Source organism: Zingiber officinale, chromosome 4B (genome assembly GCF_018446385.1).
Source record: "Zingiber officinale cultivar Zhangliang chromosome 4B, Zo_v1.1, whole genome shotgun sequence".
Taxonomy (NCBI): domain Eukaryota; kingdom Viridiplantae; phylum Streptophyta; class Magnoliopsida; order Zingiberales; family Zingiberaceae; genus Zingiber; species Zingiber officinale.
The window spans coordinates 47,330,092-47,354,645 of record NC_055993.1 but is presented as its reverse complement, the minus strand read 5'-3'; the positions used below and the strand labels follow the sequence as shown (position 1 = coordinate 47,354,645).

At 34.6% G+C, this 24,554-nt stretch overlaps 1 protein-coding gene across 2 annotated transcripts in view; it reads right to left on the bottom strand.

Annotated features, from left to right (window-relative positions):
• LOC121975025 overlaps nt 1–24,554 on the bottom strand; it is a 46,649-nt gene that overhangs the window by 3,291 nt on the left and 18,804 nt on the right. The window contains exons 3-4 of one of the 2 annotated variants that reach the window (XR_006110192.1): nt 7,998–8,078; nt 7,288–7,642 (exon numbers count right to left, since the gene is read on the bottom strand). Coding sequence is in view for 1 of the 2 variants with exons in the window: in XM_042526376.1 (XP_042382310.1) it covers nt 7,998–8,078 (81 nt within the window). In the remaining variant the exon portion in view is untranslated. The remainder of the gene's footprint in view (nt 1–7,287; nt 7,643–7,997; nt 8,079–24,554) is intronic. The other variant, XM_042526376.1, reaches the window with a different exon arrangement.

The following is a 24,554-nucleotide window of genomic DNA, read 5'->3' as shown; positions in this document are numbered from 1 at the left end:
TGTATTTTTGAATTTCTTAAAAAATGCTCTCTTTTTCTTGAAAATGAATGTGGAAATGCAAACCAAACGCGTTTTTAATTTTCTCAGAAAATGAAAATAGAGAACAATATGGGAAATGCAAACCAAACGCCTCCTTAGTTTTTTCTAAAAACATAGATAAATTTAAGTTTTGAAAATTCCTTAGCTTTTAAAAAAAATCCTTGTAAAAATACATAGCTAAGAAAATGATTTCAAATACTTAAAACTTAGTTAAAAACTTAGTTAAGTACATAAAAACTTAGTTAAAGGTACGTTTTAAAAACTTATTTTTTCAAATAAAAATATTTGAACTTCCTTTTTCAAATAAAATGTTCAGAGTTTGCTTTTAAAAAATAGTTAAACTCTTTTTTAAAAATAGTTAAACAACAAAAACTAAACCCTTTTTAAAGAACTTTACTTTGTAATTTTGAAAAAAAAAACTTTTAACTTAAAAGAGATTTAATTTAGATATTTTGAAAAGTAACACAAAAACATATTTAACTGAACTTAAGTCTTTCACTCCCCCTTGAATAATGCACCAAAAAAATAATTAAATGTTTTAATTTTTAGGATCCTAGAGTCCAAATATGAGAGTTCAAAGGAAAAAATCTTCAAAACAGATATTTACTTTCCTTAAACAAGTGTCTAACCTTTAGCTACTAGCTGTTTACCATGAGATAAAGTTTTTACTTGGTTAGTCAAGTTAAGTAAGCATTCAGTTAGATTGACTAAAATGGATAACTTAACTTGATCAATTTAACTTGATATTTATTGACCAAACTTATGTTGATGCACAAACATAAGCATTCTGAAGTCCAGGCAGTATCCTATACATCTCACTCCATTCTAAATATTTTTCATACACAAGAAAGGTATTCCTAGTGTGCTTATAAGATTCTCTGGCTAAAACCTATGGGTATATACTTTCTAAGGGATAAATACCTAGGCTAAGGAGCCAGGATCCTCTGGACCGCAATTTGCGGTCCAAAGGATGGACCACACAAGTTGATTGGTTGATGGGGATGGATCCCACCTATTTAATAGGTGGGATCTATCTCCATCAACCAATAGATGTAGTGGTCCATCCTCTAGACAGAGGATCTGTGCTCTAGGCTAAGTCCAATCTTTTGAAAATACTAGTTGAAATTGGGAATTTTGAATAAGGTAATTTTTCCTAGAATTTTAAAACCAAGATAATAAAAAGCATCATAACTTTTTGAAAAAGTAATACTATAAAGAAATAATTTTGACAGTTTAGTACCTATTCTACTAGGCACATACCTAATTGTTTTCTAAGTGCACTGAACTCAAGTTCAGATAAAGGTTTTGTGAAAATGTCAATTAGGTTCGACTTGGACTCAACATAGTCAAGTACAATGTCACCCTTAGCTATATGATCCCTTACAAAGTGATGCTTGACTTCTATGTGTTTAGTCCTTGAGTGGTGGATTGGATTTTTAGTTAAATTAATTGAGCTTTTGTTATCAATTGAAATTTTTGTATTTTTATATTCTAATTGATAATCTTTTAAAGTGTGCATCATCCATAATAATTGAAATACACATTCTCCCATGGGTATGTACTCTGCTTCAATAGTGGATAAGGCAACACAGTGTTGCTTTCTACTTGACCAGCTTACTAAGCATTGACCTAGAAATTGACAACTTCTACTTGTACTTTTTCTATCTAGTTTTCACCCAGCATAGTCTGAGTCAAAGTACCCAACTACCAAAGGCCTACAGTTAGGGTTCCCTTAATGTATCTAAGTATTCTTTTTAGATTAGATAAATGTGATTCTTTTGCACAAAATTGGTACCTAGCATACATACCTACTGCAAATAAAATATCAGGTCGACTTACAGTTAGGTATTGTAGACTTTCTATTGCACTTCTATAATATTTTAAGTCTACTAGTTTTCCTTCTAAGTCAAAGTCAATTTTAACATTAGTTGTTATTGGGTATTTATATTTTTAGAATTTTCTATTCTAAACTTCTTAATTAATTCCTTAGCATATTTGGTTTGAAAAATATAAATTCCTTCCTTTGTTTATTTTATTTGTAAGCCTAAGAAAAAATTAAGTTTTCCTACTAGGCTCATTTCAAATTCACTTTCCATTATTTTAGTAATTTCTTTTAAAAATTTAGTATTGGTTGAACTAAAAATTATGTCATCTACATAAATTTGAGCTATAAAAATATATTTTTCTAATGTGTTAACAAATAATGTTTGATCTATTTGACCTTACCCTTTGAATATTAGGTAGGTTGACAGTCGTTTATACCAGGCCCTAAGTTCTTGTTTTAGTCCATATAAAGCTTTATTTAACCTAAAGACATGGTTTAGATGGTCTAAATCCTCAAGCCTGGAGTTGATTTACATAAACTTCTTTTTTATTGAATCCATTTAAAAATGCGGATTGTACATCTATTTGGTAGTAAAAATAAACTTCTTTTATGTGCTACATAGGCTAGTAGCATCCTGATGGATTCAAGTCTAGCCACAGGTGCATATGTTTCATCATAATCTAACCCTTCTATTTGGCTGAACCCCTTTGCTACTAGTCTAGCCTTGTTTCTTACTATTTCGCCTTTATCATCTAGTTTGTTTCTAAACACCCACTTAGTGTCAATTATGGATTACTTGTGGGGGTTAGGTACAAGTTCCTAGACTTGGTTTCTTTCAAATTGAACTAGTTCCTCTTGCATTGTAATTATCCAGTCTGGGTCAAGTAGGGCTTCTTCTATAGTCTTGGAGTTCAATTTTGGAAATTAGAGCTATTTAACTTAGATTTCTATATGATGATCGAGTTCGAACTTCTAGGGTTGGATCATCCAAAATTTGATCAGATGGGTGATGGAACTTATTTTAGGTCTTAAGTTAGGGTCAACAATTAGTTCTTGTGATTCTTTTGGTTCAGGTCTAATTTCATCATCTTCTGTATTTCTTATAATTTGACTATTTTCTTTGATTAAGTCAGGTAGGTTGTTTTCTTCATCAAAAATTACGTTCATTGTTTCTTCAACTTGTAAAGTATTTTTGTTATAAACTCTATAAGCCTTACTAGTTGTAGAGTACCCTAAAAAGATTCCTATTGTTGATTTTGATATAAATTTACCTAAATAATCTTTAGTGTTTAGTATGTGGACTTTACACCCAAATACTTTTAGATAATTTAAGTTAGGAATTTTATTATAGTATATTTCATATGGAGTTTTATTTTGAAATTTATTGATTAATATTCTATTTTGAATATAACATGTCGTATTTATTGCTTCAGCCTAGAATTGGTTACTTAGGTTATATTCGTTTAACATGATTCTAGCGGCCTCTTGTAATGTTCTATTTTTTCATTCAACTAGACCATTTTGTTGGGGGTTCTAGGACATGAAAATTCATGATTCTATCCGTTAGTTTGACAAAATTCATTAAACCTATGATTTTCAAATTCCCTTCCATGATCATTTCTAATTCTTTTGATTTTGCTGTCTTTTTCATTTTCTATTAACTTGCAAAAGGTCTTAAAGATCTCAAGGGTTTCATCTGTTGGTGCGGGAAGCATCCGACGATCAAACCTTAGTTTTGATAATGGCAAAGGATTCAAAGTTAAGTTAGTGTGTGATCTAACATGTTTGAATGAGTGTTTCAGGAAAGTCCTAGCTGCGGTTAGGCAGGTGAAAAACCCTAAGGGGTGGTAACCTTAGGTCCTAGGGGGCGGTAACCCTAGGTGAGGGAAAAGCCTAAGGGGCGGCAACCTTAGGTCCTAGGGGGTGGTAACCCTAGGTGGAGAAAAATCCTAGGGGGCGGGAACCCTAGGTCCTAGAGGGTGGTAACCCTAGGCAGAAAGTCCAGTCGGTCTGGAGGACCGGACTGGCATCAGGTAATCTCTCCTGAGGGGAGTAGGTGAGGACGCGTTCCCCGTAGAGGGAACAGTAGGCGTCGGGTCGACCTAGGATTTCCGGTTGGAAATCCGAAGTCAGACTCGGACAGTCCGAAGACTGTCATCATATTCTATTATCATATCTATAATATTTTGCTGACTAACTTTGTTTTGGGGTGAGGAACCCGGAAAAAGGTGGTCCGGCGCGGACAAACTTTATCCTGCGACTTCGCGTGGGCATCTGGTTGGTTGGCGCGTCGCACTCGAGCGCCGGAAGGGATCGAGCGCCGGAATGTCATATAAAAAGAGGGTCGAGGGTGCAGCCAAAGGAGAACACATTCTAAGCTTTCTTTTGTGAAGTGCTGCCAACGAGACGACCTTGAAGTGCTACTACTCGACGTCGACAACCCGAAGCTCAGACTCTTCGATCTTTTGTTGTCGGTATTAGTTTACTTATTGCATTAATTGTAATTCAAATTGTAATCTTTCCGATATATAGTTGTTGCCCACCGAAAGCGGTCAAGGACCGCGGGCCTTCGAGTAGGAGTCGCCATAGGCTCCGAACGAAGTAAAACACCTGTGTCTCTGTGTGTTTGTGTTTACTTTCCGCTGCGTTTCTATTCTGTGTTTTAAATCGCTAAAATAGCCACAAGCGCTATTCACCCCCCCTCTAGCGCTTTCGATCCATCATCATCTTTGTTTTTTAAAAAATTTACCAAGTAAATCTTGAGTAATCATCAATTATGACTAAGTAGTATTGGTTTCTGCTTAGTGACTTGGCTCTATGTGAATCAAATAAGTCTAAGTGTAGGAGCTCAAGTATTGAGTTAGTTCGATTCAGGTTTGTTGATTTTTGGGTTGACTTAGTTTGTTTAGCTTGTTGACAAACATTACAGATTGTATTTTCTAAATTTTTTAATTTGGGTAGACCTCTAACTAAGCCATTTTGACTCATTTTTTAAATGAGTCTGATATGAGTGTGACCCAATCTTCTGTACCACAACTTACTTTCCTATTGTTGTGTCAAAAGACACTTGAGTGAGGAGATTGGTAGGTTAATTGTGTGGATATTTTTTTTCTTAATTCACTTAAGTGTGATTTCAGGATTTTCGGCATTCGTAATTAAGCATTCAGAGTTTGAAAACGTTACTAAGTATCTAAAGTCACACAGTTGACTTATGCTAAGTAAGTTAAAATTCAATTTATCAATAAAACTTTTCGAATAACAAAATCGGAATTCAGTTTGATATTACCTGTTCCGATTACCCTAAGTGTTCCATCGTTGCCGAACGCAACTGACCCTAGGTTTTTGAATTTTAGCTTGGTGAACTTCAATCGGTCTCCAATCATATGTCTGGAGCATCCACTATCCAACATCCATTGGTCCAAATCATTATGTTTCTACACATAAAGTATTTGATTTGGATCCAATTTAAAAAGATTGTAAGATGATTGATTGAGTTCAACCCCTTATTCTCCATCTCACCTAGTCTAGGTTATCAATCATGTTATACCGAGTGATAGTGAGATGGTTGATTGAGTTTCACTTAAGTTCGATTTAATTTTAATTTTAATTAATTTTGAGTTTGATTTAGTTTTATTGATTAATTTTACGTTAATTGATTAATTGATTAGGTTTGAATTAAGTTAATTGATTAAGTTAATTGATTAGGGTAGACTAATTTTTACCTATCTCACCTTTTTCTAGATTGATAATCAGGAACCTTATAGGTTTTTGTGAGATGATTAATTTTATCTTTTAATTTAGATTAACATCTAAGGATTGATTTACGAGTTAGACTAAGGTTTAACAGTCAGTCAATTAAATATTTATTTTAAGAATTGGCTTTCAGGCTGTGGCGAGGCACTAGGTATTCTTGGGTATTAGATCATCAACCACTTTTAGACAAAGTCTTTTAAAGAAATTGAAAATTTTCCTCTCTGAAAATCCTAGGTCTAGCTAGTCAAGTGTGAATCGAGTCTAAGTCCTTATCTACCCTAATCTAAGCATGTATAATAAAAGCAGTAAAGCAAGCATCAAGCAAGTCTATTTAATGATAAAAATGATCTTTCTATTGGCTCCTCCTGGATCATAGCCTCGATAGGATCAATCAAGGTAGTGGATTTGATCCTTGGGGATCTAATATTGACCAAGTCCATCTTGATTAATCAAGTTAGACTTGAGGACCCATGCTTGGACTATTCCTCTATTGGTACGATTAACAAGAGATAAATACGATTTAAATTTGTGTTTAGCCTTGTCCAAGTTCGGATCGATTGTGTACGGCTCTTTGTTTTCCAAGAATCAAATCAAGATTCTTGGAACCCAAGGTGAACCGTTCTAATATTTCTTTTAATTCCTTGACTTAACTTTTCATGATGGAATTTTCTTCCTCAAGTTGTTGGACTTGAGTTGAAGTTCCAGTCTAACCACGTTCAGTCAAGCAGTCAAGAGCTTGGATTAGTCACTTCCTTAAAGGCTATTACCTCCTTTTGGAGTGACTTGACCCGGACATTGGACTTGGCTAACTTGCGCATGAGATAATTTACTAAGTTATGTAGTTTATCTATTTGAGAAGAACTTACAGTGGGGCTAGGCCCATTTAGAAAAGGATACGAATCCGTGGTTTCTCTCGGACTCTGTTTCCGACTCGCTCTCGGTTTCAAATTCGTCGACTTGTTCTCGGGCCTTAAGTGCGAGGAAGCTCGTCTGTTAGACATCTTCATCAGAATCTTCTAAAAAGGATTCATCTCATGTTGCCTGCAGTGCTTTCTTCTTCCGTTGTTTCTTTATTTCCTTCTGATTTGGACAGTTGGCTTTAATGTGTCCCTTTTTATTACAGCCGTAATAGGTTACTTTGGACTTGACTTTGAACTCGGTTGCACTGCTTTTGACTGGATCGCCTTCTTGATCTCCTTTTTGGTGAATCCTTTCTTCTTCTTGTAGAGTTTTCGTACAAGGTTGACAAGCTCGGCAATGATCTCGTCGTCGTCATCTTCTGAGTCCGATTCATCATCAGACTCGGGTTCAGTCCGGTGCTTTGCTTTTGGTTCCCGTGTTTTAGTTGTACCTACGACCAAAGCAATACCTTTCTCGACCAGCAGTGCATTAGTCTGTTCGTGAAGTTCGAATTCGAAAAATAACTCGTCTAATTTAATTTGCGAAAGATCCTTAGACATTTTGTAAGCATCTACCATGGATGCCCACAAAATATTCCTCAAAAATGCATGGAGTGCATACCTGATGACGTCGCGATTTTCCACCTTTTGTCCAATTGCGTGGAGACCGTTGAGGAGGTCTTGGATGCGCGCGTGAAGTTGGCTTGCCAATTCACCTTCTTGCATTTTTATATTATAAAGTTTATTTAATATCAAATCACGTTTGCTTACCTTCATGTCGGAAGTTCCTTCATGCAGCTCGATCAACTTTTCCCACAATTCCTTTGCGCTTGAGAACGGGTTGACTCGGTTCAGCTCTTCTTTTATTAGGTCGCATTGTAGAGTCTGAGTAGCTTTAGCATCAGCCTCGATCTTCTTTCTAGTTGGTGCATCTCATTTGTCGCACGGGACGAGGACTCCATCTTCGGTGGGATATGCGAATCCCGTCTGGATGATTATCCATATTTCGACTTGTGTCTTGAGGTGGTACTTCATTCGACTCTTCGAGTAGCCGAAATCTTCGTCCGAAAAAAGGGGAGGGCGTGCAGTGATATACCCTTCTTGATGGGCCATTTGAAAAGAAATCCTTGCACAAAAGAAAAAAAATAGAACTTGTCCCAAGACTAGATCTTGGCTTAGTAGTGCGAAAAAAAAAATATTAATCAAATAAACGAACTCGAGTGGTGTATCTTTATAATCAAGAGTCACATCAGGGTTTGTCGTCTAAGTGTCTTATAGATATTCATATGATATTGATATAGATTTATGCCCCATCTAAGAACAGGGATTTCCGAAAAAACACTAAAATGTGTTAGCAATGGAGAACAGCTAGTCGCCTGATGTAATATTAGAAAACCATTGAGCCAAAGAAGAAATGGTTGTAAAACGAGTATAATGGAGTAAAATAAATTAAGAAAAACAAACTGCTCATAGTATGTTACCAAAGTTGTTGTGTCACTTGAACATGTAAGGAGGGAGTGTGGAGATAAACTCTTTAACTCGTCCCTGTATTTTGCTGCATCCTGGAAACATCACATAACGTCATTAGGGTAGAGAGAGAGAGACAGAGAGAGAGAGAGAGAGACTATAGAATGACATAAGACAGACAGTTGCTTATTCAGATGAGCACTTCTATGTGAATGTGTAAACCTCAAGCAGAAAAAAAAGAGAAGAACAAGTACACAAGCATATCATGTATTACAAAAACCCTGGCTTCTTGCACAAATCATGATCTGCAAAAGTGTATATCTGAAAAACCACCATATATATAGAGAGAGAAAGCATCTCAAAAAGCGAAAGCTCACCTTTTCCAAGAAAAAAAGGGCAAAAAGAATTTTGAGAAAAATAATACAGCCACCACAATTCATAACGTAAACTAAATAGGGCATCATCATACTCCACCTATATGAATCTCCATAGGTCTTCATAGAAAAAGTTATAATTATTTTGTATAGGACTATTTGCTTTCAGATCAATTATTTAAAACCACACAGTGAAGGATAATCAACAACCAATTTTTCAGTTTTTACTGATTAGAAAGGGGAAAATTCCCTTGCAATTCATTTCAAATGTTCGGCCTGGGTTCTTACAGCTCTTAGGATCATACCCCACCTTTGTTACTTGGGTTTACACCATTCTTGTATTCAAAAGAATTAGTTTACAAATTTCTGAACTAATGACAAGCAAAAGAGGAAGAAAAGTAGGAAAAGAAAGAATTTGATTCCACAATTATCACATTATGCATTCACCAAGGAGAAAATCATGTCAGTCATAGATAAATTGTCAGTGTTGTTTGATTAGAGAAATTCAGTTAGATGATTAAAAATCACCCAACAGCAAGCTTAAAGATTTTTCCTTGACAAGAAAACAGCAGATTTACCATGTAATAATCAGTTGCTTAAGAACTTGGTCATACTCAGATGCCCACAAAATCTTTCACTAGAGAAGCATTTCATATTCCTTTGACACTCTATAGGCATATATGCATAATTACTTCAGACTAATTTTTTAGAAATCATTTTAGCAAACAAAATGTGTTGATTATATGAAGACTTTTGGTTTTCTTGAAAGACCATAGTGGTTTGTCCCACTAGTTATTAGTGCAATTTTTGTGGATAATTCACTGGAGTTGATCATGAAGTAGGAGTGAAGATCTCCCAACCATATTTAACCAAGTGTGCTAGCACTGTTTTTATGTGTGTTTATTCTTATTTCCCTCACATATATTTTTAACAAGAACAAACACAAGCACCTTATGCAATAGTTTGAAATCTCATATCATCCTGGTGCTATGGCCTAAACATATCATTTTAATAAATTATGACTTTATACTAGTCAACAATCAGCACACGTAAAGTTTCTTGTGTCATTGTGTCAACCATGTCAATGAAGTGTTATGTCATGCCAACACTCAATACCCCTTGACATTCTACAACACAAGACAAAATCAATAGATGTTATTATTTATTTCTTTTTGTAGTTTGTATCCATACAAATAATGTCAAAAAGTATATCATTACAAATGAAAGGCAAAGTTAAAACTTAAGTAGTATAATTGTTTTATCTTCTCCTTTTCTTCATCTCCTTCCTCCTTTTACCTCCAATTCGCCTCTCATGACAAACTCCAAAATGACTCAATATTTAGAACCTTGCCTTGCGGTATTAACATTTTAATTGTTTGTCTTGCAAGAGAGAAATTTTGTATTTAGAGGGATTGACTCTTCACCCCGCCCCTCTATCCAAGCTAACTCATATCTGGACTACTAACATTTATTCTTAACAAGTGTATTATAGCACATCGCTTATTAAACAAAATTAGCATCTCGGATGATAGTGAGAACTATTTTTGCAATTCCGAAGTATGATAGGGAAAATCTTGAGACTTGGGAAATAAAGATAGAATGCTACTTGAGAACCCATTTTAGAGTAGCATTGCAATGGAGGAAGGATTTGAAGATCCAAAAGACAAAAATAGGAAAATTATCAAGAGAAGCAAATGGACTAGGAGCAAGTTGAATTGCTCAAGCTGAATGAAAAAACCATGAACCATACAATAATATAATGGATGTATTGCCCAACTATATTTTAGAGTAAGGTAATATAGAAGAACAAGAAGCACAAGAAAAGAGTTCATCATCATAGAGATGCTCATCATAATCATCTTCATGAGAGAGCAATGAAGAATCACAATGGCTTACATGGTGAGAAGAGTCCTTAAGAAAGTTGAAGACTAGGGAAATCATAAAGATAAGTAGCGGGAAGAAGAAACAAAGTGTTGAAGATCAAATTCATGATACCAAGGATCCACAACTTGAAGAAAGCAATGCAAATCATGAGTCTATGGATTGGAGGGTAAATACTAAAGATGAAAGACATCTTCATCAGAAGCCTTTGAGAATAAAGAGTAAAAATTAACAAGAGATGGATCTAAACCAAAGCAAATTGAGGAAGATGTGACTGGCACTCCTTCAAATCCTTCAAGTTGCAAAAAAAAAAAAAGGGATCACATGGCATGTTATGAATGCAATTAGGATCACTAAAAAACAAGTCATTATAATTATAAGGAAAGGAGAAAGGAAAAGTAATTGTGTAGGGATCTTTTGCGAAAAATAATATTTAAACGCAGTGAAAAAACTAATCCCCCCAGAAATTCATCTGAATACAGTATACAAAGTTTGATCAAGTTGTTACCTTTGTCGCAAGAACGGTACAATCCTGACAACTTCGATTCGGTAGATCTCAACACGATCAGATTGGTCGTGCCTCTACGGTATCCACACGAACACGTTCCACGTTCGTCGCACGAACTTATATTCGGAGAAGAGCAACATTCGTTGTGCTAGCAACTACACAAGGTTGGTTTTTACGAGAGAAGAAGAGGAAGAAGAGCAAAAAACTAAAAGATGACAATTACCTAAAAGGTTACTTCACTAAAGGTTACTTCGATTTTTGGAATTTATCCATGAAATACCAAAGAGAAGCCTTTTTGGTCTTCTTCTACCAATGCTTATTAATCTCCATCACTATTAATCTTCTTTAATGAGTTGGATGTTAATATATTGAATTAATCATTAACCCAATAAGTCATTAACCCAATAAGCTAATAAATCTAATCCATTAATCCAATTAGTCTAATCCAAATTCATTTGGATTAACCCACTTATCTTAAGGTACATAGTATTTTAGTCAAATTAAAATAAACCTATCTCCAAATCAACATACTCTCTATGTGTGTGACCCAATAGGTTCTCGTAATGTTGGCAATGCCTCTAAAGCAACATTTTAGATACATAAGCAATGAGTGGTATCTAGCAATGCATCATTGTTATCCAACTAACGAGAATGTCAAGATCCGACCTAACCTTTCTATGTCTATTATCTGTATAACATAGTCCTTCTATCTTCAATATCTAGATTAATCCATGAGGCATAAACCGTATTATCCTTTTATCAATCTTTATGTTTCTTGATCTCCAAGTAGACTCACTTAACCAAATGAGCTTAATATCTCATATTGACTTATTTGATAATGGTCATGTATTTTAGTAGTCTTACTTAATCAAGGGACCTACAGATATCACTTCCGTCATATGGAAGGAATAAATCTCATCTACATCACTCATATCCCTCCGCATAACTTATTGCATACCCAGTAATTGACTTTATAGTCCATCTTATTACAGGTGACGTTTGTCGATACAAATCCTTATGTAGGGAACCGCAGTGACTTAAGGTCTAAGAACTATTCATACCAATAGTCACTATGAGAATATTTATGACACTCATATAATGATCCATGAAACATTCTCATGACGGGTCAATTCAATACATATTCTCTAATATATATCCATATATCAACTTGATATTTTATATCCATGACTTGTGAGATTAAATCATCAATTAACCTACATGCTAGTCTCAATGCATGAATATTGTCGTTGTATATTAATGTTTGACTAGGAATAGTTAAGAGTAGTGTTCTATATATATTTACAGCCTCTCACTATCAACTCAACCAATTGATATGTTGTAGATTAGAACCTACTACCCTATGACATTATTATACTTATTCATCTAGCACATATCTGAAATAAATATAATAACCATAAACTTTGCCTTTATTAATAAATATGATACATAAGTCAATCAACTCATGATTGACTCTTAGGGCTTATTCTAACAATCTCTCATTAGCACTAGTGTCAATCACTGAAATATATCTAATATCCAGTAACCTAGTATGACCATCATGCTTCCTCTGTACTAAAGCCTAGGTCAAAGGATCTGCAATGTTATCGATCGGTACTCTGTATATCCTCACATCTCCTCTATCGATGATCTTTTGAATGAGATAGAATTGTCGTAGTGGGTTTGGGTCGCTGATGAGAGAGGATCCTTAGCCTGTGCAATAGCCCCATTGTTATAACAATAGAGGTCTATTGGGTTCGCTATGTTAAGAACTACACCAAGCTCTGTAATAAATTTTGTGATCCAAACAGCCTCTTTTGCTACATCAGAAGCAGTAATATACTCTGTCTCTGTAGTAGAATAAGCAACTGTGTCTTGCTTTAAACTCTTTCAGCTCATAGCACCATCATTTAAGCAACATACATACTCAGACTGTGATCTGGAATCATCCTTGTCCGTTTGGAAGCTTGCATCACTGCAACCTTTTACAGCGAGCTCGTCATCACTTCCAAATATCAAGAAATATTTTTTCGTTCTTCTCAAATATTTAAGAATATTCTTGACAGTTGCCAAGTGATCTTCACCTGGATCAGACTAGTATCTGCTCGTCATGCTTAACGCATATGAGACATCAAGACGAGTACAAAGCATAACGTACATAATAGACCCTATAACAGATGCATAAGGAATCTGATCCATGCGATCCCTTTCTTCTTTAGAAGAGGGGCTTTGAGTGTTTGAAAGGCTCACACCGTGTGACATCGACAGGAATCCCTTTTTGAAATTCTGCATGGCAAAACAATTAAGCACCTTGTTAATATATGTATTCTGACTTAGGCTAAGCAATCTCTTAGATCTATCTCTATAGATCTTGATGCCTAAAATACAAGTTGCTTCATCTGTGTCTTTCATTGAGAAACAATTTCCAAACCAAGTCTTCACATATTGTACTATAGCCATATCATTTCTAATGAGAAGTATGTCATCTACATATAAGATGAGAAACATGACTATGCTCACTAACTCTTTTGTAGACACGAGGTTCATCTTCGTTCTTTATGAAACCAAATGTTTTGATCGTATCATCGAATCGAAGGTTCCAGATTCTAGAAGCTTGTTTTAAACCATAAATAGACCTTTACAACTTACATACCTTTCCAGCATCCTTTGAATTTACAAACCCTCACGTTGTGTCATATACACATCCTCGAGTAGATTTCTATTCAGAAATACAGTTTTGACATCCATCTGTCAGATCTCATAATTATAGTAAACTGCAATAGCAAGCATAATCCGAATACACTTAAACATCGCAACTGGTGAAAAGATTTTATCATAGTATATATCATGAATCTACTCGAATACTTTAGCTACCAATTATGATCCCTATAGGATGCGGTCAGCGAGAATTAATTATTGGGGACAGACAAACCGGCAAAACAGCAGTAGCCACAGATACAATTCTCAATCAAAAAGGCCAAAATGTAATATGTGTTTATGTAGCTATTGGTCAAAAAGCATCTTCTGTGGCTCAGGTAGCACCCTTTATAGGTATGCATATGACCATTCATGTTAGTCTTTCTCTTAAAGACTCACTTACACTCAATGAGTTTGATCCCTGTAGGTGGATCAACCAAAGTTCATACTTGGTTAGTGTACATAGATTCCATTTCGGACCTCATGGCTCTAGCCATTTCTCATAATCTAGGCTCATTAAGCTTCTTGGTAGGATGTAGGCTCGTTGAAATCCACAAACATTATATCATCATGGTCAGACAAGAGAAAAGAACATCTCTCAGGTTGACGATGTGTCCTATCAGATCTGCATAGAACTTGTTCTACTCAAACAAGTTGTTGTTCCATAATTTCTTGTGGTGTAACAAATTCATAATCCACAACACTATGTGGTGTCTGCTCAATTTCCATCAACGCCTCAATGCTAAGTTGTGTATCTCGAATTTCTTCAAAATTGATTTTATTCCCACTAGCTCTTCTAAAAATAAATTCCCATAAAAACATCATTTCTAGCAACAAACACTTTGATGTGAGATTATAAAAGTAATATCCTTTCGTTTCTTTGAGACATCCTACAAAATAGCACTTATCTGATTTGGGTCCTAGTTTCTCCGAGACTTAACATCAAACGTAAACCTCACAACCCCAAATCTTTATGAAAAACATCTTGGGATTCTTCTAAGTTCATATCGTATATAGTGTCTTTATGACTACCTTAGACGAAACACGGCAGCCATCTTTAGAGCATGTCCCCAGAAAAAAAAAAAAAGGAAGATCTGTTTGACTCATCATTGATCATACCATATCTAATAAAGTATGATTTCTCCCCTCTGATACATCAATCGTGGTGTTTTAAGTGGAGTGAGTTGAGATAGGATCCCAAACTCAATGAAATGATCACGAAACTCTTGGCTAAGGTATTCCCTACCTCTATCTGATCGAAGCATCTTAATACGCTTTCCAAGTTGATTTTGAATTTCATTCTTATATTCTTTGAACTTTTCAAATGATTCAGACTTATGTTTCATAAGATACACATAGCTATATATACTGAAATCATCAGTAGAAGTAATGAAGTATTGATAGCTTCCCATAACTGCTATATGAAAGGGACACAAATATTAGTATGTATGAGTCCTAACAAATCATTAGGCTCTTTCGCAGTGTCCATTAAAATGAGTCTTTATAATCTTACCTAGTAGACAAGATTCGCATACCTCATATGATTCAAAATTAAATGAGTCCAAAAGTCCATCTTTATAGAGTTGTGATATGCAATTCTCATTTATATGACCCAAACGACAATATATGTTTCGTTTAAATCATTAGATTTAAACTGTTTTGTATTTATGTTATAGATTGTGTTTTCAAAATCTAGAGCATAGAGTTCATTCAAAAGATGTGCACTACGATAGAACATTTCATTTAAATAAACAGAACAACATTTGTATTTTATTGTAAATGAAAAAATCTTTCTTGTCCAAACAAAAAATAGAGATAATGTTCTTAGTTAAAGCAGACACATAATAGCACTCTTCAAGTTCTAAAATAAGCCGGCAAAGATAAGGAATATGTTCCTACAACTATAGCAGCAACTCTTGCACCATTACCTATTCGTAGGTCTACTTCTCCCTTTGTCAATGATCTAATCTTTCTTAAGGCCTATACATTCGTATAAATGTGAGATGCACATCCGGTATCTAATACCCATGAAGAAGAAATAGATAGATTAACTTCTATAATATATATACTTGAGGCAGAAGTCTCACTTCTCTTCCTTATTACTTCCTCTAGGCACAACTTATAGTTTCTCTTCCGGTGTCCGGTCTCGCCACAGTAGAAGTAGGTTCCTTCCTTAGCCACCCTACCTTGAGGTTTCAATGCATGAGACTTAGTCTTGCCTTTAGCTGGGGTCTTACCCTTACCTTTGTGTTGTCGTTTGCCTTTGCCTTGTTGCACCATCAAATGGTACTAGACTTTGTCTCTTGAGAATGAGTTCAGCAGTTCTCAACATGTTTAACATCTCAGACAACGGCTTGTCAATTTCATTCATATTATAGTTCATGACAAATTGACTATATCCTTCAGGCAACGATTGCAGAACAAGGTTAGTGGTCAACTGGCCCAATGGAAATCCCAATCTTTCAAGGTTTTCAACGTACTCAATCATTTTAAGTACATAAGTTCCTACGGAACTTAGTTAAGTCACACCCAAAGTTCAATAGTCGGACATCACAATTATCCTATCACACTCTATCAAGATAAATCGAGTCACTTTGCTTTGGTAAACATGTCTACAATTGATCAAGGTAGTAGTAAGTATCAAAATTTGGTATGTATATGAAAAATTACCTAATTATCATACTACTAATTAAACATGCATCATATACAAGCATGACATACATCAACATATATACATAATAAGAAGTGTGACATGGTTATAGCTCGTATACTACGATCTTCTCAAGCTAATGAGAAGATCGAAAGGTCAACTTAGGGAATTGCATCTTCTCTTCGTGTGTCGTTGGCCTTCTCCTTTTCCATCGTCATCCAGTAGACTAGTATTATTCTTAATTGTACATTACAATGAAAAGAAACCTTGAGTTACATTCGGGGGTAGTCTAATTTTATAACTAGAAGTATAAAGGTGAAAGGCACGACTCATAGGCCATATTATGAATTACAACATGCACACACACAATCATCCAATCATATTAGGGTAAGGGGTCATAACCATGCACCATGGCATACATCATTGATAATAGATCTATGACATCATTTTATTATGATTGTAAACAAAGATTTACGAGCTGTAACCTTACGACGGTCCCGCTAACAAATTGATGCATACTTGGACAAATACTATACAATTTGTTCACAACAGTTCATCAGTTATTTCACAATGGTTCTCAACAGCTTGACGCAACCGTATCAACCATTATGAAAGTCATAAGTTATGTAACATTTGTCAAATGAAATTGAACTATAGCACGCATTCATATTATGTATGAAGATGCTACAATCCTTTAGTTTGATCAACATACACTGTTTCATGCACGACAAAAACACTCATACAATCATGCATATCATAGTAAACACATGTTCTTCATCTATATCACATATAAAATAGACTTAAAACGATATATATGCATTCGCAAGTATTTAAATGCAGCAGAAAAATTGATCCCTCTAGAGATCCATGCAAATACAGTATACAAAGTTTGATCAAGTTGCTACCGTTATTATGTGAACGATACAATCCTGACAGGAACTTCGATTTGGCAGATCTATCAAATTGGTCACGCCTCTACGGTATCCACACAAGCACATTCCACATTCGTCGAATGAACTCAGATTCGGAGAAGAACAACCTTCGTCCTGCTAGCAACTACACAAGGTTGCTTTTTTCCGAGAAAAGAGGAAGAAGAGCAAAAAACCAAAGGATGACAATCACCTAAAAGGTTATTTCACCATAGGTTACTTTAATTTTTGGTATTCATCCATGAAATACCAAAGAGAAGCCTTTTTGGTCTTCTTCCACCAATGTTCATTAATCTCCATTGATCACCAGTAATCTTCTTTAATGGGTTGGATGTTAATATATTTGATTAGTCATTAACTCAATAAGTCAATGAATCTAACCCATTAATCCAATAAGTCCAATCTAAATTCATTTGGATTAACCCACTTATCTTAAGGTCCGTACTATTTTAGTCAAACTAAAATAAACTTATCTCCAAATCAACATGATTTTTATGTGTGTGACCCAATAGGTTCTCGTAACATTGGCAATGCCTCTAAAGCAACATTTTAAATACAAAGCAATGAGTGGCATCTAGCAATGCATCATTGCTACCCAAGTGACAAAATGTCAAGATTCGACCTTTTTGTGTTTATTATCCTGTATATTTTAGTCCTTTTATCTTCGATATCTAGATTGATCCATAAGGCATAGACCATGTCATCTTCTTATTAATCTTTATGTTTCTTGATTTCTAAGTAGATTCACTTAACCAAATGAGCTCAATATCTCATATTAACTTATTTGAGCATGGTCATGTATTTTAGTAGTCCTATTTAATTATATTACTTCCGTCATTTGGAAGGGATATATTTCATCTACATCGCTCACATCCCTCCGTATAACTTATTGCATACTTAGTGATTGACGGTATAGTCCACCTTGTTACAAGTGAAGTTTGTCGATACCAAAGTACACAACTTCTTATCTAGGGAACCATAGGAACTTAGGGTCTAAGAACTATTCATACCAATAGTCACTATAAGAATGTTTATGACAATCATATAACGATCTATGAAACATTCTCATAGCGGGTCACTTCAATACATATTTTCTAATATATACTCATGTGTCAAATTGATATCTTATACCTATGACTTGTAAGATTAAATCATCAATTGACTTACGTACTAGTCTCAACGCATTAATATTGTCGTTGTATATTAATGTTTGATTAAGAATAATTAAGAGTAGTGTTCTATATATATTTATAGCCTCCCATTATCAACTCAACCAATTAATATACTGTAGACTAAAACCTACTATCCTAGGACATTATTATGCTTATTCATTTGACACAGATATGAAATAAATATAATAATCATAAACTTTGCCTTTATTAGTAAATATGATACAATATGTCCTAAGTCAATCAACTCATGATTGACTCTTAGGACTTACATTAACAAAATGATACAGAAACAAAAATCGAAGGTGAAAGAAAAAGGAACAAAGAAGAAGCTCAATTGCTATAAGGGCAATAAGGCTAAGCACTTCAAGGTTGATTGACAAGCAAGGGTTGATTGACAAGCAAGAAAACAATCTAAGTGTTTTGGGTGCAATCAAGGATCAAAATCTCAAGTCATGTCAAAATTTCAAACTTTGACCTAAATGTTATTGTTGGTATCATGTCAATGTTCCAATATATGGTGAAGAATTGGAAGTTGAAGGAAGGAGATTAAATAAAAAAAAAGATAATAAAACTATATAGTTAAATTCAATTTTTTTCACCTAGAATGGTATGATTTTGACATTATATTGTATGAAAACAATTTACAAAAAAAATAAAATCATGATTGCAATTTATCTTGACTTGCATTGTAGCATATCAAGAGTTGTCAAGTGTTGGCATAAGTCAATACTAATAATATAATAAACACTGACACATGAGACGTTGCCTATCAAAATGATACATTTTAACCTTTTATCGAACATGGTATGAGATTTTAAATCATGGATGCAATAAAAAATTGTCCAAAGATCAAGAAAAAAAAAAGTGAAAAACAAGAAGTCAAGAAGGTAACTAAGGAAACAATCATAGTGTTTTGGTTTTCAAGTGTAATGAAAAAGGGCCTTACAAGAGATGATGAGTCTAAAAATGAAAAAGAGGAAGGGAAATCCAAGACAAGGAATTGCATTACAAATACAAAGAGGAAATTTCCAATATAGGGGAATTAAAAAGATCAACAATGGGGTAACGAATTCCTCACTTATCATCAATTGTATAATTTAATCTATAATATTACTTTACAATTAGATGAGTCTAGGAGAATGACTAAGTTCTCAAAGCCATAACTTTAAGACCATGGATAACTTATGCCACATACTAGGTAGGCATAAAACCCTCAAGATTAGACTAAAGATTAGATATGTTGGGTTAGGGTTTAGGGTTGATAAGTTTTAAAATAAAACTTGATAAGCTTGATGACATGAGAAAAAATTAGAAAGATTCACTAATGGCTCTAGGAACTTAAACATGATTATACTGAGGCAGAGGCCTAATCAGGACAACAATGGTTTGAATTATAAGCTAATGTCTAAGAAGAAGCTTGATGCACCATTTTACCATATGGTTTCATTTAATGATAATGCTAGAGCATTTCAACTCATTAGGCTAGTCTATGGATGTTTGCAAGACAAATGGACCTAGGAAGATGCCTAGGGAAATTAACCTTAGTGAATACCAAGTTAACCCAATCAAGACCAATAGATTTTGGATCCTAAAGGATGTAACTTTATCATTTAAGAGTTAGAGTATGGCAATATATTAGGGAAAAATGGTGAGTTCACCTAGTAAATTGGCACATCCACTAGAACTCATTTATGCCAAGTGTTATTCTTTACTAATTATGTTTGTAATTGTATGAAATGAGAAATTAGGATAGTTTAATACAAAATTATTTGTAATTGATTTATCTATCATGTTGAATGCAATATAATTGATTGATTTTAAATGCATATATATATATATGAAATTGGCATGATTAGGGAAAATTTGACACTTAACTATGATTAGGATGATTGAATCATTAAAATTGCATATTATGAGTGTTGAAAGATATGATAGTATATACAGAATATTTCACAATATTTTGTATGATTGTATGTATCTTTTTTAATTGTTTTTTGATTGATTTAGTTTTCTAGAATCACACCATTGATTTAGTTTCCTAGAATAGCTCCAGTGATTTAGTTTCCTAGAATCGCACCATTAATTTAGTTTCCTAGAATAGTTCCACTGCATTGGTATATAATTGTACATTGTATTCTTTCTTCAATAAGTTGAGAATAAAATTTTCTCACATGGTATCAGAGCCGCAATAAAAAAACATAGTTGTGCTGCACTAATTTTCAGCAGCGTCGCCCTAAGTTACTGCTCTTACAACCGCACAAAATCAGCATCTTTCCACCATGTCTGAAACAGTTTCTGAGAAATCCAATGATACCAAGAAATTGGTAAACGTTGCTATAGCCCTGCTACCTACTTCAGAATCTCACTCCATTCAAATTACCACCATAAAATTGAATGGAGAAAACTTTTTGCGCTGATCTCAAACTGTGCGAATGTATATTCGTGGAAGAGGTAAAATTGGCTACTTGACAGGGAAAAAAGGGAGCCTGAGATCGAGGATCCAACCTACCTAACGTGGGATGCTGAAAATTATATGGTGATGACTTGGTTGGTGAATTCAATGGAGGAAGATATGAGCTCTAACTACATGTGCTATGACACGACTAAGGAGCTTTGGGATAACGTTAATCAAATGTATTCTGACATGGGTAATCAATCTCAGGTATATGAATTAACGTTGAAACTTGGAGAAATCCTCCAAGGTGAGGATAGTGTTACCAAGTATTTTAACTTATTGAAATATCTTTGGCAAGATTGGATTTATTCAATGATTATGAGTGGAAATCACCAGATGATTGCAAACATTATAAAAAGGTGATGGAAGATAATAGAATTTTTAAATTCCTTATTGGTCAAGTTAAAGGCAGGATAATAGGCAGGCAACCCCTTCCTTCCATTGGGGAAGTTTTTTCTGAAGTTTGTCGTGAGGAAAGTCGCCGCCTTGTTATGCTTGGCAAGAAAAATTCCAACTACATGATTGAAAATTTTGCTTTTGTTGCTCAAAGCAAAACTGTTAGGAACTCTTCAAAAAGGATTGAGGGAAAGACACGTGTGTGGTGTGAACATTGTAATAAGCCGCGACATACAATGGAGACCTGCTGGAAAATTCATGTTAAACCAGAAAACTAGAAGGGATCACATGAGGGCAGATTCAATCGTTCACGCGCTGCCCATGAAGCTAAACATGTTCCCTTTAACAAGGAGCAGATGAATCACCTTCTAAAGCTGTTGAAATCCAACTCTGGATTTGTAGGTACTCCTAATGCTTCCATTGCGCAAACAGGTAGTAATTCAATAGCTCTCACATGTAACTTTTCAACCCCTTGGATTATCGATTCAGGCGCTTTCGATCATATAACCAGTTTGTCTCATTTATTTCAAACTTACACTCCTTGTTCTAGTCATGAAAAAAATCCGTATAGCAGATGACTCATATTCTCCTATAGCTGGTAAAGGTTTGGTTAATTTTTCTAAAACCATCTCTCTCAAATCTATTCTTCATGTCCCTAAACTTGCATGTAACCTTCTATCAGTTAGTAAATTATCCAAAGATTCTAATTGCAGTGTTGTCTTCTTTGAATCCCACAGTATTTTCCAGGAACAGAGCTCGAGGAAGAAGATTGGAAGTGCTAAACTAATAGATGGCCTCTACTATTTTGAAGATTCAACTCCAAAAAGTAAAGACACTCAAGGTCACACTAGTACTAATTCGATCTCTATTAAGGATCAAATTATGCTTTGGCATTATAGACTAGAACATCCTAGTTTTCCTTATCTTAAAAAGTTATTTCCTAGTTTGTTTCATGGTTTGGATGATTATAAATTTTATTGTGAAAACCGCATTTTATCAAAAAGTCATAAAGTTGTTTATCCTTCAAGACCTTATCACCCTTCAAGACCGTTTTATTTAATCCATAGTGATGTTTGGAGTCCATCAAAAATCAATACTTTGTCTGAAAAAAGGTGATTTGTGACTTTTATAGATGAGCATACTCGTCTATGTTGGATCTATTTGATGAGCAAAAAATTTAAAGTTGAAAATTTATTTAAAAATTTTACTACATGATTGAAATTCAATTTCAAAGTAAAATTGGAATACTTCATATTGAAAATAGAACAGAATATTTTAATCAAATCCTTGGAAATTTCTTGAAAGAAAATACCATTCATCATTCATCTACTTGTGTTAATACACCTCAACAAAATGGCATTGCTGAGCGAAAAAATAAGCACTTACTGGAAGTAACACGTACAATTATGTTTTCTATGAATGTTCCCACATATCTTTAGGGAGAAGCTATTTTAACTACATCATACTTGATAAATAGAATGCCTACTCGTGTTTTAAACCATACTACACTCCTAAATTGCCTTAAGCAATTTTTCCCAGAAACACATCTTATATCTACTCTCCCTCCTAAAGTATTTGGATGCGCAGTTTATGTCTACTTATCTAGTAAAGGACTGTCCAAATTAGATCCAAGGGCTGAAAAATGTGTTTTGATTGGTTATGCTCCAAACATGAAAGGGTTATAAGTGCTTTAATCCAAACACTAGGAAGACTAAAGTAACTATGGATGTTACTTTTATTGAACATCAACCTTATTTCCACAAAATTTCTCGTTTGGGGGAGAACCAACGAGAAGAAAATTTTTGGGATATTATTCCCGCTACTTTACCTCTACCAAAACCTATACATTGTGAGAATAGATATGAGACTACTATCCCTAGCTCCATTATGCCTAGCATTTATGATTCTACCACAGGGGGAGAAGTACTATATAAGGTTCCAAAGGAACATAATACAGAGTTCCATGTCCATACGAGGAGAAAGAAACATCAAAAGAGTAGAGAGGCTACTACTCCTTTAGCACAGGATCAATCTAACACCTTGGGCGATGAACCTAGAGAATATTCAGGTACTCTAAACACTTCCTCTTTAACAAATATTCCTAGTCAAGATAAATTATCTATTTCTGATAATGTTTCTAGTCCTAATAACTTGTCTATCGATCTTGATATTCCCATAGCTAATCGGAAAGGAAAACACTTGTGTACTAACTATCTAATTTCTAAATATTTATCCTATGGTTGTTAGTTAGATCCCTAGAGCCAATCATTTGATGATTGTATGGACTCATTGTATCATATTCTTGTATATTAATAAAGGCATTTAGATTTTGGTTATTATACTTATTTGTATTAGTGCCAAATAGACTAAGTATAATAGCGTCCTTGAGTAGAAGGTTCATACCTATATCAATCGATTAGTTGAATCGATAGTGAAATGATATAAGGAACACTACTCTAAATCATTCCTAGTCGAGTATTAACATTCAGGGACAATGTTAATGCAATAAGACTAGCATGTAGGTCAGCTCGATGACTTGATCTCACAAGTCATGGATATAGAGATATCAAGTTGACACATGGGTATGCATTGGAGAATGTATACTGAATGACCCGCCATGAGAAAGTATCATGGATCGTTATATGAGTGTCATATACTTTCTCATGTGGCTATTAGTATGACTATTAGTCCTTAGACCTGAAGTCACCATGGGATCCCTACATAAGGAGTTATGTACTTTGGTTTCGTCAAACGTCACCCGTAACTGGGTGGACTATAAAGGCGATTACTGGGTATGTAATGAATTATGCAGAGGGATGTGAGTGATGTAGATGGGATTTATCCCTCCCATATGACGGGAGCGACATCGGTATTCTTGATAGAGAGACCACGAAGTGCATGGCCATGCCCAAATGAGTCAATATGGGATATTGAGCTCATTTGATTTAGTGTGTCTACTTGGAGTTCAAGATTTAGATTGATTAGAGGATGACACGGTCTATGCCTCATATTGATCAATCTAGATGTCTAGGATAGAAGGACATTGTCACATATTATGAGGAGTCACAATTAGTAGTCACAAGGTGATGTTGGATCTCGACATTTCTTGTAACTTGGGTAGTAATGATGTGTTGCTAGATACCGCTCATTACTTATGCTACTAAATGGGTTTAGGGCATTGCCAACGTTACAAGAACCTATAGGATCACACACTTAGGACATTTAGATGGAGATTTGGTTCATATGATGAACCAAGAGGATTAGATTCATTTGATGAATCAAATTGGATTAAGAGTAATCCAAATTGGGCTAATTGAGTTAGACTCAAGTTGATTCATGTATTTAATGAGTCTAATTTAGATTATGACTCATTAGATCAATTTAATTTAATGAATTAGATTCATTATATTAAGTTGGCTTGAATCAAATGGTTAGATTAGATCAACCATGAGAGAGATTGAGTCAAGTTTGACTTGACTAGAGAGGAAGAGGTAGAATCAAGTTTGACTTGA